This window comes from Nicotiana tabacum, chromosome 17, assembly GCF_000715075.1.
Source record: "Nicotiana tabacum cultivar K326 chromosome 17, ASM71507v2, whole genome shotgun sequence".
Taxonomy (NCBI): domain Eukaryota; kingdom Viridiplantae; phylum Streptophyta; class Magnoliopsida; order Solanales; family Solanaceae; genus Nicotiana; species Nicotiana tabacum.
The window spans coordinates 141,998,839-142,013,767 of record NC_134096.1 but is presented as its reverse complement, the minus strand read 5'-3'; the positions used below and the strand labels follow the sequence as shown (position 1 = coordinate 142,013,767).

Sequence of the window (14,929 nt, the reverse complement as noted above, 5' to 3'; positions counted from 1 at the left end):
GGACTAGACAACTTAAGAGTAGCCCAAAGGCTAGGACCCATATTAGAAAACTTCGATTTTTCTGTTTAACCGAAAAACCGAAGTTGTAAACTCAGCACCGAACCGAATATCAAAATTATAGAAAATATAAATCGCAAACCGACTGAATAAGCCTAAAAACTGAAAGCGAATGAATCGAAGTTTACGGTTCAGTTAATTTTTTCGGTTCGATCGGTATTATGCCTACCCTATTTATATGTATATAAGTATGGAAGACATTCGGGGATGATCTGCAATTATGACAAACACCGGGGAGGATTCACAAAAAAAAAAAAAAGAAAAAGGTCTCGCACGTTAAATAGCCCGTCCACCGCGAAAGGGGAGGACCAACACCTTCCGTCTCGGGAGAGAGGGAAACAGCAAATTCTACTTCCCCGTCTGATGCACCATCAATTATACCCCTCCCATCTTTTCTCCAAAACCCTAGTCTAGATTTTCCCTTTCGAAATTCACCACCGTTCTTCCACAAAACCCAATAATTTCACTCCTAATTCATTCAAATCACAAGTATACAACTGCTAATTCTTAAAATCACACTATTCTCAAAAAGCTTCTTACTTTCTCGTTCTTAAACCCTAGTTCTCAAGTCTGTTTACTTCAAAGCTTCGGCTTTTAGGGATAATACAACATGAGTCCCATCCAGAATTTCGAGCAGCATTCTCGTCACCTTCTCGAACCCGACCTCCGTACTTCATTACCTTTACACTTCACTATACTTTTTCCTTCTCTTTGTTTTTGTTAATTTTATGTGTATATTTATCCCTTGTTTTATTGTTCTTTAACAGCAATTCAAACAAGACTACAGATGGCAATGGAGGTACGGGATAGTTTGGAGATAACACACACAGGGGAGTATTTAAATTTTCTTAAATGTTATTTTCGTGCATTTTCCGGTGTTTTATATCAAATTACAAAGCCACAGTTCGCGGACAATCCTGAACATAAGCTGAGGAACATTGTGGTTGAGATACTGAATAGGCTTCCTCATAGTGAAGTCCTAAGACCATTTGTACAGGATCTATTGAAGGTGGCAATGCACGTTCTTACGACGGACAACGAAGAGAATGGCTTAATTTGCATCCGTATTATCTTTGATTTGCTTAGGAACTTCAGGCCTACTTTAGAAAATGAAGTTCAACCCTCTTTGGACTTTGTTTGTAAAATTTACCAGAATTTTAGGGCTACTGTGAGTTATTTCTTTGAGAGTGGGGCGATGGCAGTTCCTCCACCGCCTGCCCCCACTTCGTCTATGTCGTCTTTGGGTGAGTCAGACGTGAAGCCAATGGAGGTGGATCAAATGAGTACTTCTAGTGGGGGGTATTTTGGTGCTGGTCAACTTAATCCCAGTACGAGATCATTTAAGATAGTTACTGAGAGTCCGTTGGTAGTGATGTTTCTGTTTCAGTTATATAGCCGGCTGGTCCAGACGAACATTCCCCATTTGTTGCCCTTGATGGTTTCAGCCATATCAGTGCCAGGTCCTGAGAAGGTGCCTCCTCATTTGAAGACTCACTTTATTGAGCTCAAGGGTGCACAGGTTAAGGTAAGGTTTTCATTCTCTTGAGAATACTCTTTAGCTGTTGAGTAAATTGGTGCAAGTCACCTCCTTTCTAGGCCTATTCTGATAATTAAGGGATTGACAATATCTCGTGACAGTTCTCTGAATTGTTGTCAATGGAGAAAAGAACTTAATTCTATATTTATTCTTGTTCCTTTTCCTTTAGTCTATTTGGCATTGCCTTTATGCTCATTTATGGAGCACCTAGTACATTCTGCTAAGCAATGTCTAGCGGGCTTCTTCTGCCTGTTAGGCTGTCCCTGAGAAGGACTAGAATGCATGGACCATTTTACTCTTTCATTACTGTAATATCCGGAGAGTGTTGGCCCATCAACTATTAGGCCATCAACTGTTGAAGTACTACATGGTACGATTGTCTCCTAAGACGGCCATCATTGTAGGATTAGTAGTCAGAATTGTACTATGTTATCATATATAGCTACCTCTTCTTTTCCAGAGGAACAACATAGGAGTAAAGAGAAAGCATAAGCTTATTTTAATAGTCCTCGTCCCACTTCTTGAAAAATAAATAAATTAATAGTCCTCACTTTTCATCCTTTGGTTGGTAAAGTCTTATTTTTCTTTTTCTTTTTTTCCTTTTCTGCTTTAAACTTACTTAACCTTATTTTACTCCCTTGATCTGGACAGGTTGATGATCTGGGGTTGTTGGCCTCCTGCATTTTTACGAATTCATCTTTTTCTTCCTAATTTGTGTTTGTTCTTTCTTAGCTGTCCGTTCAAGCATATTCCCAATGCGTTAAATCAGATTTACCTCATTTGACTATAGGACACATGAAAGGAAAATTCGCCTAACTTGTTTCATTGGACTTATTGGAACTCTGTGTTGTGTAAATAACTTCAAATTCTATTACAACTTAATGTCACAACAACAACAACATAAAACCTAGTGGAGTCTAACAAGTGGGGTCTGGGGAGGGTAGTGTGTACACAGACCTTACCCCTACCCTTAAGAGGTAGAGAGACTGTTATCGATAGACCCTCGGCTCAAGAAGATGAAAAGCAACAATAGAAACAAGCATTATCAATCACTAATGCTAGAAAGATAATAACAACAATCTAAGAACTAGAAAATATGCGAAGGAAGCAATAGCAACAAGTCGTAACAACGGCAAGATACTTGGAAACCGAAGTGAAAAACAAGATAGTAGGAAAACAACATGTAATACTAGCAATCTAAGAATACGACACTATCATACTAACCCTGAAACCCAAGGTACAGTTCAAAAAAACGCTCTATTACCTACTAATCTTCTACCCTAATTCTCGGCAACCACACCCTCCTATCAAAGGCTATGTTCTTGGTAAGCTGAAGTCGCGCCAAGTCCTGCCTGATCACCTCCCCTCAATGCCTTTTTGGCCGCCGTCTACCTTTCTCATACCCACCAAAGCCAGTCACTCACACCTCCTTACTGAGGTATTTAAGCTTCTCCTCCTCACATGACCAAACCATCTAAGTTTCACTTCCTGCATCTTGTCCTCGATGGGAGCCACACCTATTTTAACCCGGATATATTCATTCCTAATCTTATCCAACCTAGTATTTTCGCACATCCATTTCAACATCCTCATTTCTGCTACTTTCATCTTCTGTTTATGAGAGTTCTTGAGTGGCCAGCACTCTGGCCCATACGGCATAGTTGGTCTAACCACCACTTTGTGGAATTTACCTTTAAGTTTTGGAGGCACATTCTTGTCACATAAGACGCCAGATGCTAACCTCCATTTCATCCACCCCGCCCCTATATGATGTGTGACATACTCGTCAATCTTCCTAGTGTTTTACTTGTAACTTCCTCCCTTAGGGATGACTTGTGAATCAAATCTCAGGTCCATGTCCGCTCCTTCTGTTGCATCACCAAACTTGCATTCCAAGTATTCTGTCTTAGTCCTGCTCAACTTGAACCCTTTACAGTCTAGGGTCTGTCTCCAAACCTTCCAACTCGTTGTTAACACTGCCTCGCGTCTCGTCAATCAGTACTATGTCATATGCGAATAACATACACCATGGCACCTCCCCTCACAACTTAATGTTGAAGAAATATAAATTGATAATAAACACAAATAAAAAATAGTAAGGATAGGGAGCGGGAGAGTGAATCAATGCGTAAATAAGTACCTTTCCAATAGAATGATAAACCTCCTTTGTTATTGTTAGTGTGTGGTTATAAAGTTAATATTGGGAGTAACATGTGAAAGATCTAACCATCACAGAATAGCTACTTTACTCTCCATTTATCATTAGCACAAACAATATTTGAAATATCCAAGGGTGGTTCGTGAAGGCGAATCAAGACGAGAGAACCCCAAAAGAGTTGTGTTATCTACATTTGATTATTGAGACATGTCTTTCTCTATGTAGTGAAAGTATTGTTAATATTGATGGTTAAAAATGGAAAGTCGGTCAATTAAGGTTCTTATCCAAAAAAAAGAAAGAAAAGGAAAGAAAATTTGAAGTAGGTTACCTGTGGAAAAGAAAAACAAAATTGGAGGTAGGTTTAGTGAGGTGCGTGGAAGCAAGCCAAAAAGAAAAAGAAAAAGAAAAAGAAGAAATAACATTTTTAGTAACTAAGTTGATAATTTTAAATCTACTTCTGAACATGTATTTGTGAAACCGCGAGACCTGAAATATGTTTCTGAATGGTGTTACCAAGTCAATTGTTTGTGCTATTGCATGAGTGTCTGCTTGTTCAAGTGTATTCTCTTATGTAATGGAACTACAACTCTCTTTTCTACCTACTGCATCGTCTTGATGCTGTTAATGAAACTTCTTACTTCATAAAAAATAATAATGATTGTAGCAAGTATTTGGCTGCTTTTACATGGCTTCTCGGTGTTGTATCTTCTTGTTTTTCTTTTCATTAATGTGGTGCTTATACTTTCCTGAGCCGAGGGTGTAACAACCTCTCTATCTCCACAAGACAGGGGTACTACCCTCCCTAGACTCCACTATATGGAATTATACTGGGTATGTTGTTGTTGTTGTTAAGTCAATAATTTTCTTTTCCCTTTCTTTTTAAAATATTTTGTTATTAGCTCAATGGTTTGTGGGTTGTCTGATTGATTGTATTAGTAGAATTTATCCCAGCATAAAGTCTCGTGTAAAGTAATAAAATTCTCACATAAGAAAAAACAGTTGCCACACAATTAATGTAGTTTTGTTTAGTCACATAAGAATAATAATATCCGCATGACTAATGAGAGCGTTTGGTTGATGGTATTAAATAATATCTCCATTACTTATCAAAAATAGTATCCGCATTAAGTTATGCATGAATCTGCATATTATTTTATGTGGAATTACACGTGGAATGAGAATACGCGCAGTAGCAATACAAGAATAAACTATTTAAAGACAAAAACGCTATAATTCTTGCATAGCATTGTTTCATTATTAATCACCGTATGTAGCAATCCTTTTATTTTTATTCACCACATAAATGATCCATGCATTATAACCTGTATGACTAGTTTATGAACCAAAAAGCCCTTTGGAGTTATTCTCCCCAGCCCTTTATGTCCCTTAGTGTAGAGAGTGGCTGAGTGTTGCTAGACTAATTGCTGCCATTAGTATAGAGATAGCTGGTGAAATGACATATTTCCCTTTCCATTTGCCTTCTTTCCCCTTATTTTTGTATGTGATCAATATACTATTCCTGAATTGAAGATCTCGGATTAAATTATTAGGGAAACATCAATAATTGATCATTTAGAGTCAATGTTGTCAAAGGCGTGCTTAAAGCGTGCTTAAGCCCTAAAGCGAGGTTCAAAATATGTTAAGCGCTTCACCTCGCTTAGCGGACGCTTCAGTGTTGTCATCAAAGCTCTAAGGCATACTTTCCCTTACCAATGAGTGTAATCCCGAAGAGGCGACACTGAACAATGATATTTCAGTTGATTGTGATTCTTTTTTAATTTCTTTGTCCGTATATTTGTTATTCACATTTACAACTTTTGGTCTTGGACTATACATACATATTTGTATTTTTTTCTCCATTTGTGTCTTTCTTCATTAAAGCCCACGCTTTATTTGCGGTTTGCACTTAAAACCCCAATGGACTTTAGAGCTTTTTTGCGCGTTTCGCCTTAGATAACATTGTTTAGAGTAACCTTACTAGAAAAATTGATGTTCTTGAGTGAATTTGTCAGGTCTTTGCGCATTAAATACCAACACGATAGGAAATTGAAATCTATAACAGAAGTCCATCCCCCACTCAATATCACCACCCACCAACCAAAAAAATAAACTAAGTACAAGGATTGATTGTTTTTGTGATTTCTGATGCTATGTCCAAGTGTAAGCACCCCAAAAGAACTGGCTGCGTGTTAAAGAGTTTGAGTGGAAGCCTTGGTACCAAGGTTCGAATGCCATCAGAGGCGACACTAGGTGAAATTTTCCTATGTCTAAGTTTAGGTGGGTAGAAATATCCAGTATCTATGTTGGTGGGAGTAGGTACTCGGTGAATTAGTCGAGGTACACACAAATTGGCCTAAAATCTTGTTATTAAATAAAATGTGTCCAAGCACAAGCCGTTAAGTTTGAGGTGGATGTCCCATAGTTTTACTAATTATTTCACCAAAAAAATGAATGTCCCAGACTTTTTAATACTATTCTACTTCCATTGTCGATAAATTGGGAGATAAGTTCGTCTGTGCTTATTTTGTTTTTTTTCTTTCTATTCACCTTTATCTACTTAATTTCAGATAACTTACCTTTTCCCTTCCATTTTGAGGGGGAAGACTAAGTAGACTTCTTTTGTGCAAATCTGCAGACAGTTTCTTTCTTAACGTACCTGTTGAAGAGTTTCGCTGACTATATTAAGCCGCATGAAGAGGGTATTTGTAAAAGCATTGTGAATCTGCTTGTCACATGTTCGGACTCAGTCTCTATCCGAAAGGTGAACTTCTTGAGATGCTGCTTGTGAACCTGATTTCTCTTTCTTTTGCGATAGTTGCAAACTGAACTTTGTTCTTTCAGGAACTGCTGGTGGCCCTGAAACATGTTCTTGGGACAGATTTCAAGAGGGGGTTGTTCCCCCTTATTGACACGCTTTTGGAAGAGAGGTAAACTTTCAATCAGAAGTTGGCTGGGAAAAAAAAGCTCATGCTTTCTTGTGACTCTGCAGAAATTAAGTTTCTTATATGAGGTTGATAACACTGTTTAATGTTCTAAGTCATAAAATTTTGTTCACAAAGTGTCCCCCATTCACCATTGCGTTTAAGGAAGGTGTCCCTGCACTTGTCTTGTCCCACATTACTCGCCTTTTGACCCAGTTTGGCATTACTGGAAATATATTCCTGGTTAGGATGTTTCTGAACTGCATGCAGAATCTGATATGTGGATTGCAGGTGGGCTTATGGGCAATTTTTGGAACTAGGTTTATTGAACTGTGCTTAAGTACTGCGCCTTTTGCGGCAGACAATTGGAAAGGGTGGATTGGAAATAGTATTAGTAGAATAGCCATCAATATTGAATAAAACTGTCGCCGTTCCACAAGAAAAAGAATGCGCTAAGTCGCAACAGCTAGAGGTGAAAGATATGCAGCACTCACATTATCTGCGTCCAGGAGGCAGAAGATAAAGTGACAATAGTATCATACATAGCTTGATTCACACTAGATGGTAAAAGAATAAGATATTGCATCATAACTAGCTTGTTTTTTTTCCGGTTGCATGTACAGTTGCCTGTTGTTCCATATTCTTCTTTTCCCTTTTTACCTTATTTAATGATATAATTTTTTAATTGTTCTAAGGATTCATAGATTTGAGTGCCGGCTGCCTAGTTAATAGGTATGACCTATAACCATTCTCAGAGGAACTTGCAAGTTGCAATGTCCATCACTTTGTCTTAGTAATCACTTTAATTATGCTGGAATTTTAACGCATATGAGGTTATCTTGAAAATGGAGATTTCTAACTGAAATAGGATGGTGATTGGTGTGTGAGTCTAGGAGAATTTAGAATTCTTACCTTCAAAAATCACCCATATTGCTGGATCTTTGAAAGAATAGTGCTGCCACTTCTTAGGCTACGTCTCTTCGTGCTCTTTGACAAGCAAGAGAAAAGAAGTTGTGAAAGGAGAATATAATAGAAAAACAATTGTCGAATTGTTTCTCACTAACAACATACAGTTGGAGGAGGGCTCCTTAGAAAGGTTTTTTAACTCCATTAAATTAGGAAAGTTATCTTATTCTTGAGATTTAATTTAGTAAGGATTAATAAAAAATGATACAAATTTTTATATTTCTTTGTTTGACTTACATAATTACAAAGAATATTTTGCATAATATTTCTATTTCCTCTCAAGATGTCCCCTTAAACTATAAGTAATAAAACTGAATTGCTTATTTTGAATGTAAGAAATACTGATATACTTGTCTAGGGAACAATTATCTTGATTGTATCTTTGGAATAGTCTTTATCGAAAAAAGTATCTTTGGAATAGTGAATGATTGTCGAAAAAGAGTTATGTTGGAATTCTTACCCTTGGAAAGTCGTTTGTAGTTGCACAAAAATGGCAATTCTTGTAGTACGAAAGGAAATAAGTCTGTGCTTGGTTAAACAAAGAAATATGCTGGCACAATTCTCTAGGATATTCACTGGTACTTGGATTGGCAGTTGATGTGTAACTGAAAAAGCTGCCAAAACGATGATCAGAAATTCAATTTCAAAGAAGGGACTTGATGTCCAAAAGAAAAAGAACAAAAGATGACTTTTGGATTGAGACCATAAATTCAAATCTTCAAAGTGATTAAATATCTATACTTTAACATTGTGAAAATAAAGAAAAAATTGAGGCATATGTTTTTTTTTTTTTTTTTTTTTTTCCTTTTTCGAAAGAGTGATTGGAGAAGGATAGTAAGATGTTTAAGAGAATGACTTACTTGAAATATTCCATGGTGTGGTCTAGTAGCCAATGGAGCGGGAGGAGAACCGTGAGGTCTCAGGTTGAGATCCTATAGGAGGTAAAACGAAAACACTAGGTGATTTCTTCCCGTTTGTCCTTGTGGACAGAATTACCCAATAAATGTGCTAGTGGGAGGTAGTAGGTTTCCCGTGGAATAGCAGGGGTGTGTGCAAGCTGGTTCAAATACCACCGTCATAAAAAAAAGGAATGAGGCTAGCAGCGAGGAGAGTGATCTTGACAGCTGAAAATCTGCGAAAGAGAGTAATTACACTTGTTAGTTGGTGCTACATGTGTAAAAGCTCAGGGGAAGAAGTTGATCATCTTCTGCTGCATTGCCCTGTGTCTTGGGGTTTGTGGAGGGAAATCTTGAATCTTTTTGGTGTTCAATGGGTGATGCCAAACACTGTAAAGGAAATGCTATATAGCTGAGCCGGTTTCCGTAGAAGAAGCAAGCAAAAGGTGTGGAAGTTCGCCCCGTTAGCTCTCATGTGGATAGTCTGGGGAGAGAGAAATAGGAGAGTTTTTGAGGGGATTGATTCTCCGTTTTCACATCTTAAGAATAGTCTTTTATCTTTGATCGCTTTTTGGTGCACACATATAGCCCCTACTTGTGTAGAAGATTGACGTCTTTTGTAGAGAATTATGTTCTTATGTAAATTCTCTACTTTTTGGTATACTTCTTGTATGCGGGAGTTTTTTCTCCCTTTTGATTAATACAATTTACCTTATAAAAAAAATAAAAGGGAATGACTCACTTGAAATGTCACGTGAATAATTGCTAAAATAGTAGTCATACTATGTACACTATATAGTGCTCTATTGCACTATATAGTACCACCGGATAATTACCGAAAAGAGTTTTTCTTTTCAACACTTTTGTAGTGGTCATCAAAGAGAGACTTGGTGTTCTTTGACTGATTACCAAAATAAAAGTTGTGTCGCGAGAATGATCAGGAAACAACACAACTAAGCCTCAACCGTGAGTTAGCTGGGGTTGATTTTATTAAGTCTCACTATCCATTTGGACTTGTTCCTTTCCAATATTTAATAGTTGTTCTTTAACAGTAGAGGTCTTCCATTTTTTATATTACGTAGAAATCTCTAAATAGATTAAAAAGACTTTGTGTAAACGCGAGACCAAATGCAAGCGTACAAAATGGTTAAACCTTAATTCCTTCATTTGGTATCGCCCATGTGGATCTTTTACTTTCATTTTTCTTATATATTTTTCCCGAGTTTACATGGATTCCAAGAAACCATAGGTTTTTGAGACAATTTTCTTCCACATGACTTTAGGTCTACATCTTTCCAATTTTTACACCTTCAATCATCATGATTTAATACATGTGGATCGGTGCATTTGGAGGTCGATATAGGATATGGCCAAGCATATCTGAAGCAATATCCGCTTGTTTTACTCTTTGTGTGCTACTTGCTGTATGTTGGAGGTCTATGTAGGACATGAAAATCATCTCAAATGACATACTCTTGTTTTATTCTCAATGGAGTTGTTTGGTTGCCGGGACTAATCCCGGTGTAAAATTTGGGATTACACTCCTCCAATGTTTGGTTATGGGTATTAGCTATACCGGTATAAATTTTGTACCAAAATTTTGTATTATTTATTGCACATTGGATGATTATAATCCTTGATGACTTTGTTGTTGGCTTACCAAATCACTCCTATGTGGTGCTACTTGCACTTTATGTTGTATGACCGCACATCTATCCTCACATCTTTTTTGCGACACATATCTTGTGTATGTATAGCCTTGGAGGCCCATTTTTCATTCCCTTGTTACATTACCGATTTTACAAGCGATCTATAGACTTGTCTTTTCCTTTGGTGGCATCCTTGTATCTGTTTACATTTCCGTTGCACTGCTCCATTTTAACTATACCATTATAATTCTGTGTGTTATATTGTTACATCTTCATCTATCCTACATTTTTCCTAGACATTGAACTTAAATTAAACTCCTTCAGGGTCCTTGTTGGAACCGGCCGTGCATGCTTTGAGACATTGAGGCCTTTGGCTTATAGCCTATTGGCGGAGATTGTTCACCATGTCAGGGGGGATCTTTCTTTGTCCCAGGTATTGCATGTTTTGATACTTGTCCTTTTCTGTAAGAACATGCTGCTGAATTCCGTGGTAGTCTGATGTTCTTGTTGTCTCCTTAGAGATATTTCTTGGTGAAAAATCTTATACACTGGTGAAATGGATAATGTGAATGCATGTGATGAATGGCTTTGCACCTGCTCCCTAGTTCCTCAACATATTGTAAGGTTGTTTGCTTTCGATTTCTGTAACAATTTTGGAAGTTGTTTTCTTTGGATAAAGGCCCGAGGAAACACTTTAATGGATAAATGGGACTAGCTGAATCCTGTTCTTGAAAAAGAAGCTGAAAAGAAAAAGGGGTCAAAATGCCTCAGTCACTTTTTTCAATTAATTAATGCTTGAAATGTGTTACCAATCCCACCCTACACCCCCCCCCCCCCCCAAAAAAAAAAAAAGAAAGAAAAAGAAAAAAGGAATGCTTGAAATGTGGTGGTTGAGCAACTGAACATTAGTAGTATATTTTTTATCTTCGCCCTTCCCCTTCTCTATAATTTGTACTAGATTACTTTGCGTGTGCTTACGCACGGGCCCAACAATCTAAACTTTGGCTAAGTTTGTTTTCCACTTGTTAATTTGTTCTTTGTTATAATTTACTGTTGTATTTTAAATTCAATTAACCTAACTAATTGTTTTATCTTTTTACTCCTAGAGGAATAAAAATAATCATAGGAACATATATGTATTTCTATTGTCAACTTTTTAGAACATTAAGATAAGATAAAGAAAGATAAGATACATGAAAGGGAGGAAATAAACATGTGTATCAATAGCAACCAATTCTAATTTTTTTTAAAAAAATTCTCAAAAGAAGTAAAATGCTTGAATTAATAATGTTAATTTTGTGTACTCATTCTTGGTTCTAACTCTCTTTCTTTTAGATACCTAATTTAATTATGATGTTTTAATAAATTTTGTTATTTCAGTTTGTTGCTTGATAGATGTTATAAAAGTTTCAACCTTAGATATTTGGAAGATTCACTCTTTTCTCGTTAGCTTTATCATCGCTCGAAAGCACGGGATGGGCCTTCCCTTCCTTTACGTCATCCACCACCCTGTTCCCTAACAGCTGCTGTTCAATCCGTCCCTGAGAGTGAGAGTCTACACCGCCACGTCGAGACTCTCTTTCGAAAGGAGCATTCCAGCCCTAGTGTACTTATCCACAGGCTGTCTTAAAGTCCTCTTTGTCTAGGCAGGAACCTCGCTAACCTTCTCGGCCAGTTAGTCTAACCACAGGGATCCCCTCTTTCTTTCTCTTGAAAGATTTGATGCGCCACACGGGTGGGACAAGAAAATTCCCTTCCTTTGTGGTCGAAATCCGATCAATCAATGAAATTTGTTACCACGCAGTGCAACAGGCACGCCTTAGTCTTATTCGAAAACAAAAGCGGATGGACCCCCTTCGTACTACCAAAAAATGAGATTCTTGCCGAATCCAGCTTTATCTTGCTCACCTGAGCAAAGTTACAAACTATGAACCTTTAATACCTTTTTGTGTGCTCCATTCATCTCATTTTCATTTGGATTGTTTAGAAAGTACACTCTTAGTTAATACAGGTTATTAATTGCGAAGTAAACAAAACTTTAAAAACCTTATGTATTCCTCAGAGCTCACTTACAGATTTATTTGGAAACCTTTTGAGAAAGTTTTGAATAGATAAAAAGACCTTCAAATGAAATTTAACTTTATAGTAGACAATTAAACTAAAATATGACCCAAAAATAAAATATATCTTTTGCAAAATATTTTTCTTCAACTTGAATTTACCAAACTATTTCATAAAACATTGTGCACGTATTGTACTAACCCAAATATTATTTGATACAGTCGCCATATCAAGAGCTTTTAAAACTAAAATTACCAAAGTTAACCGTAGTAAAAGGTATTACAAGATGATTCGATAAATCTTTTCCTGTAAAATAATTTGATTTATTTTAAAAAGAAAGTCTCCGTTGAAATAAATTAACATCTAGTAGAACTTTTTGTGCATTACAATTTTAAGTAAAAAATCAATCACCACATAAAATAATTTTAGTATGTGATCTACCAAATTAATTTGGAGAAAATTTATAAAACTAAATTACCATAATATCTATTATTAGCTTATGATATACAAAATTAGTTCTTGAGAATTTCTAAACAGTTTGATAGTGGCAGCTATGAGCTTTAGAGTTTAGAAGTACTCATGAATATATACAGTTTAAAAATGTGCGTTTTATTTGTCTGATACACCATTTTATACAGAGAAATACAAGCGGAATACGAATGAAGGCTAATAATGGCTTCAAACATTTTAAATTTTCCTCTAATAAATAATGGGTTGAATGAGTTAACCAAACATTTGTCTCCTCACAAGCATAAATAGAAATGAGCAAGTTTGAATATAAAAAGTTGTCAGGCATGGAAATGGATTATTCAGCCGCAATTGTAAGGGGAGATGGACCCACTCCAAAGCACACACGGTTCCCTTAAAGGGCTAAAAAGTCTGTACAACAAAAATTAATAAAGTTAGCACGGTAATCAACTTATTTGAACCAATCAAAATTCAGAGCCACTTTAAATGATCAACAAGTTATAAAAACTAAATGTGAAATGACAAAAAGAGGCCTTGGTCGGCAAGCTGGCAAGACAACGGCCAGCTGCTTCCAAGGCTCTTCTATATATTAGAATATCAAATTTCTTTTGTGTTTTATATTTTCTCCCCATCTTTGGACTGACTATGCTGTATGCATACGTTTTCTTTTCATCTGTTACTACTGAAAAGGGTTTATCTTGATTTGTTTGTGTGCAGTTATCACGGATAATTTATCTTTTCTCAAGCAACATGCACGATGCTTCTTTGTCGCTCAGCATCCATACCACATGTGCTCGTCTGATGTTAAATCTGGTATGAATGCATTACATAATATCTATTCCCCTGTCATTGCAGCTGTAGTGTAACCAGATGATTTGGACCTTAAGATGGTGGCTAGTGGTCAGTATTCAATTTGACAAAGATATCTTTCTTCCTATGACAGGTGGAACCGATTTTTGAGAAAGGTGTCGACCAACACTCCATGGATGAAGCAAGGATTTTGTTGGTCTGGGCTACCACTGCATATTTCAATACTTTTCTTGGTTTCTTGGACAACCACACTTTATTTTCAGTTATTTGTGTACTAGAACTCATGTCAGTATATTTGTGTTAGGGTCGGATTTTGGATGCTTTTGTTGGCAAATTCAACACGTTTAAGCGTACAATTCCACAGGTAATCAATCTGTAACTCTATCAACTTATCAAGTTTAGGTGTTTGGATGCGGAACAGGAAGCCTGTATTAAACACCATATAACTTATCCCTCATTTGTTTTCTGTATTCAAAGTTGCACTGAACTCTGTTGTGGTCGGTCGTTTTATAGTATCTTGTATAGCTACATGGCCATATTGTGTGGGGAAATTGGAGAATATCAAACTCTCAAATAGTAATACAATTTCCAATTTGGCTCTCCCTTTCTCTTATCCCAATTCCCACCTGTATCGATTGTTCAACCTGACCAGATTGTAATCCAATTTTTAATCCGTGTATTATGATTCCACTCCCCTTCCCAAGCAACTCATTAGAAACTTAAAGATATCAAGTATGAAAAATAGAAATCTAAAATAAAATAGAAAAGAACAGGTTTTGAATTTTTTGAACAATGTACTAGAATAGCTCATTATGTAGAAGTGTAAGGTTATGTAAAAAGTGTAAATAGATATTCTTTACCTCTAACTAAGTAGGTAAATTTTCTACAAATACAAAATATCCTGTGTATCCTTGGGAATATTTATGAAATATTCTTTAATATAGTCTTATGTGTATAGAGATTTTGTCAATCTAAATACATAAACCATATTCTTAGTTTTAAGTTTTAACACGTTCCTCAAACTCAAGATGGTGAATTAACATGAGTTTGTATATCAAAACTAAAATAATTGAGTAAGTTGGATCAGCTTTTATTTCCTTGTCCTGATTGTGACAAAATCTACCCAGTAACAACTAACCATGCAACCGCGAATCTATGAGGAGGAGAAGAATCTTTGGAACATTGATAAAAATGTAACGTTTAGAGGAGGTGACTCAATATTGGATCTCTAAAATCATAAAGGAAGAAAGGAGAAAGAGATTTCTCTTGAAGGGTGACCGGAGATTTGGTGCTAGTGGAGGGACTGAAAGCCCAAACTCAAAAACTACAGAAAAAGAGAAGAGAAGATGACTTTTCTTGAGCAGTGAGTAGAAATTCAATATTCAGATGGTCTGAAGACTCTGGAA

General features: G+C 36.5%; 1 protein-coding gene across 4 annotated transcripts in view; it reads left to right on the top strand.

Annotated features, from left to right (window-relative positions):
- Window positions 1-355: 355 nt before the first annotated feature.
- The window catches only part of LOC107801589 (uncharacterized), a 33,331-nt gene continuing 18,757 nt past the window's right edge, over window positions 356-14,929 (top strand). For all 4 annotated transcript variants that reach the window (XM_075235226.1, XM_075235227.1, XM_075235224.1 and 1 more), the window contains exons 1-8: window positions 356-725; window positions 825-1,582; window positions 6,388-6,513; window positions 6,594-6,679; window positions 10,509-10,617; window positions 13,431-13,526; window positions 13,657-13,719; window positions 13,828-13,887. In XM_075235226.1, coding sequence (XP_075091327.1) covers window positions 668-725; window positions 825-1,582; window positions 6,388-6,513; window positions 6,594-6,679; window positions 10,509-10,617; window positions 13,431-13,526; window positions 13,657-13,719; window positions 13,828-13,887 — 1,356 coding nt within the window. In that variant the 5' untranslated portion in view covers window positions 356-667. The remainder of the gene's footprint in view (window positions 726-824; window positions 1,583-6,387; window positions 6,514-6,593; window positions 6,680-10,508; window positions 10,618-13,430; window positions 13,527-13,656; window positions 13,720-13,827; window positions 13,888-14,929) is intronic.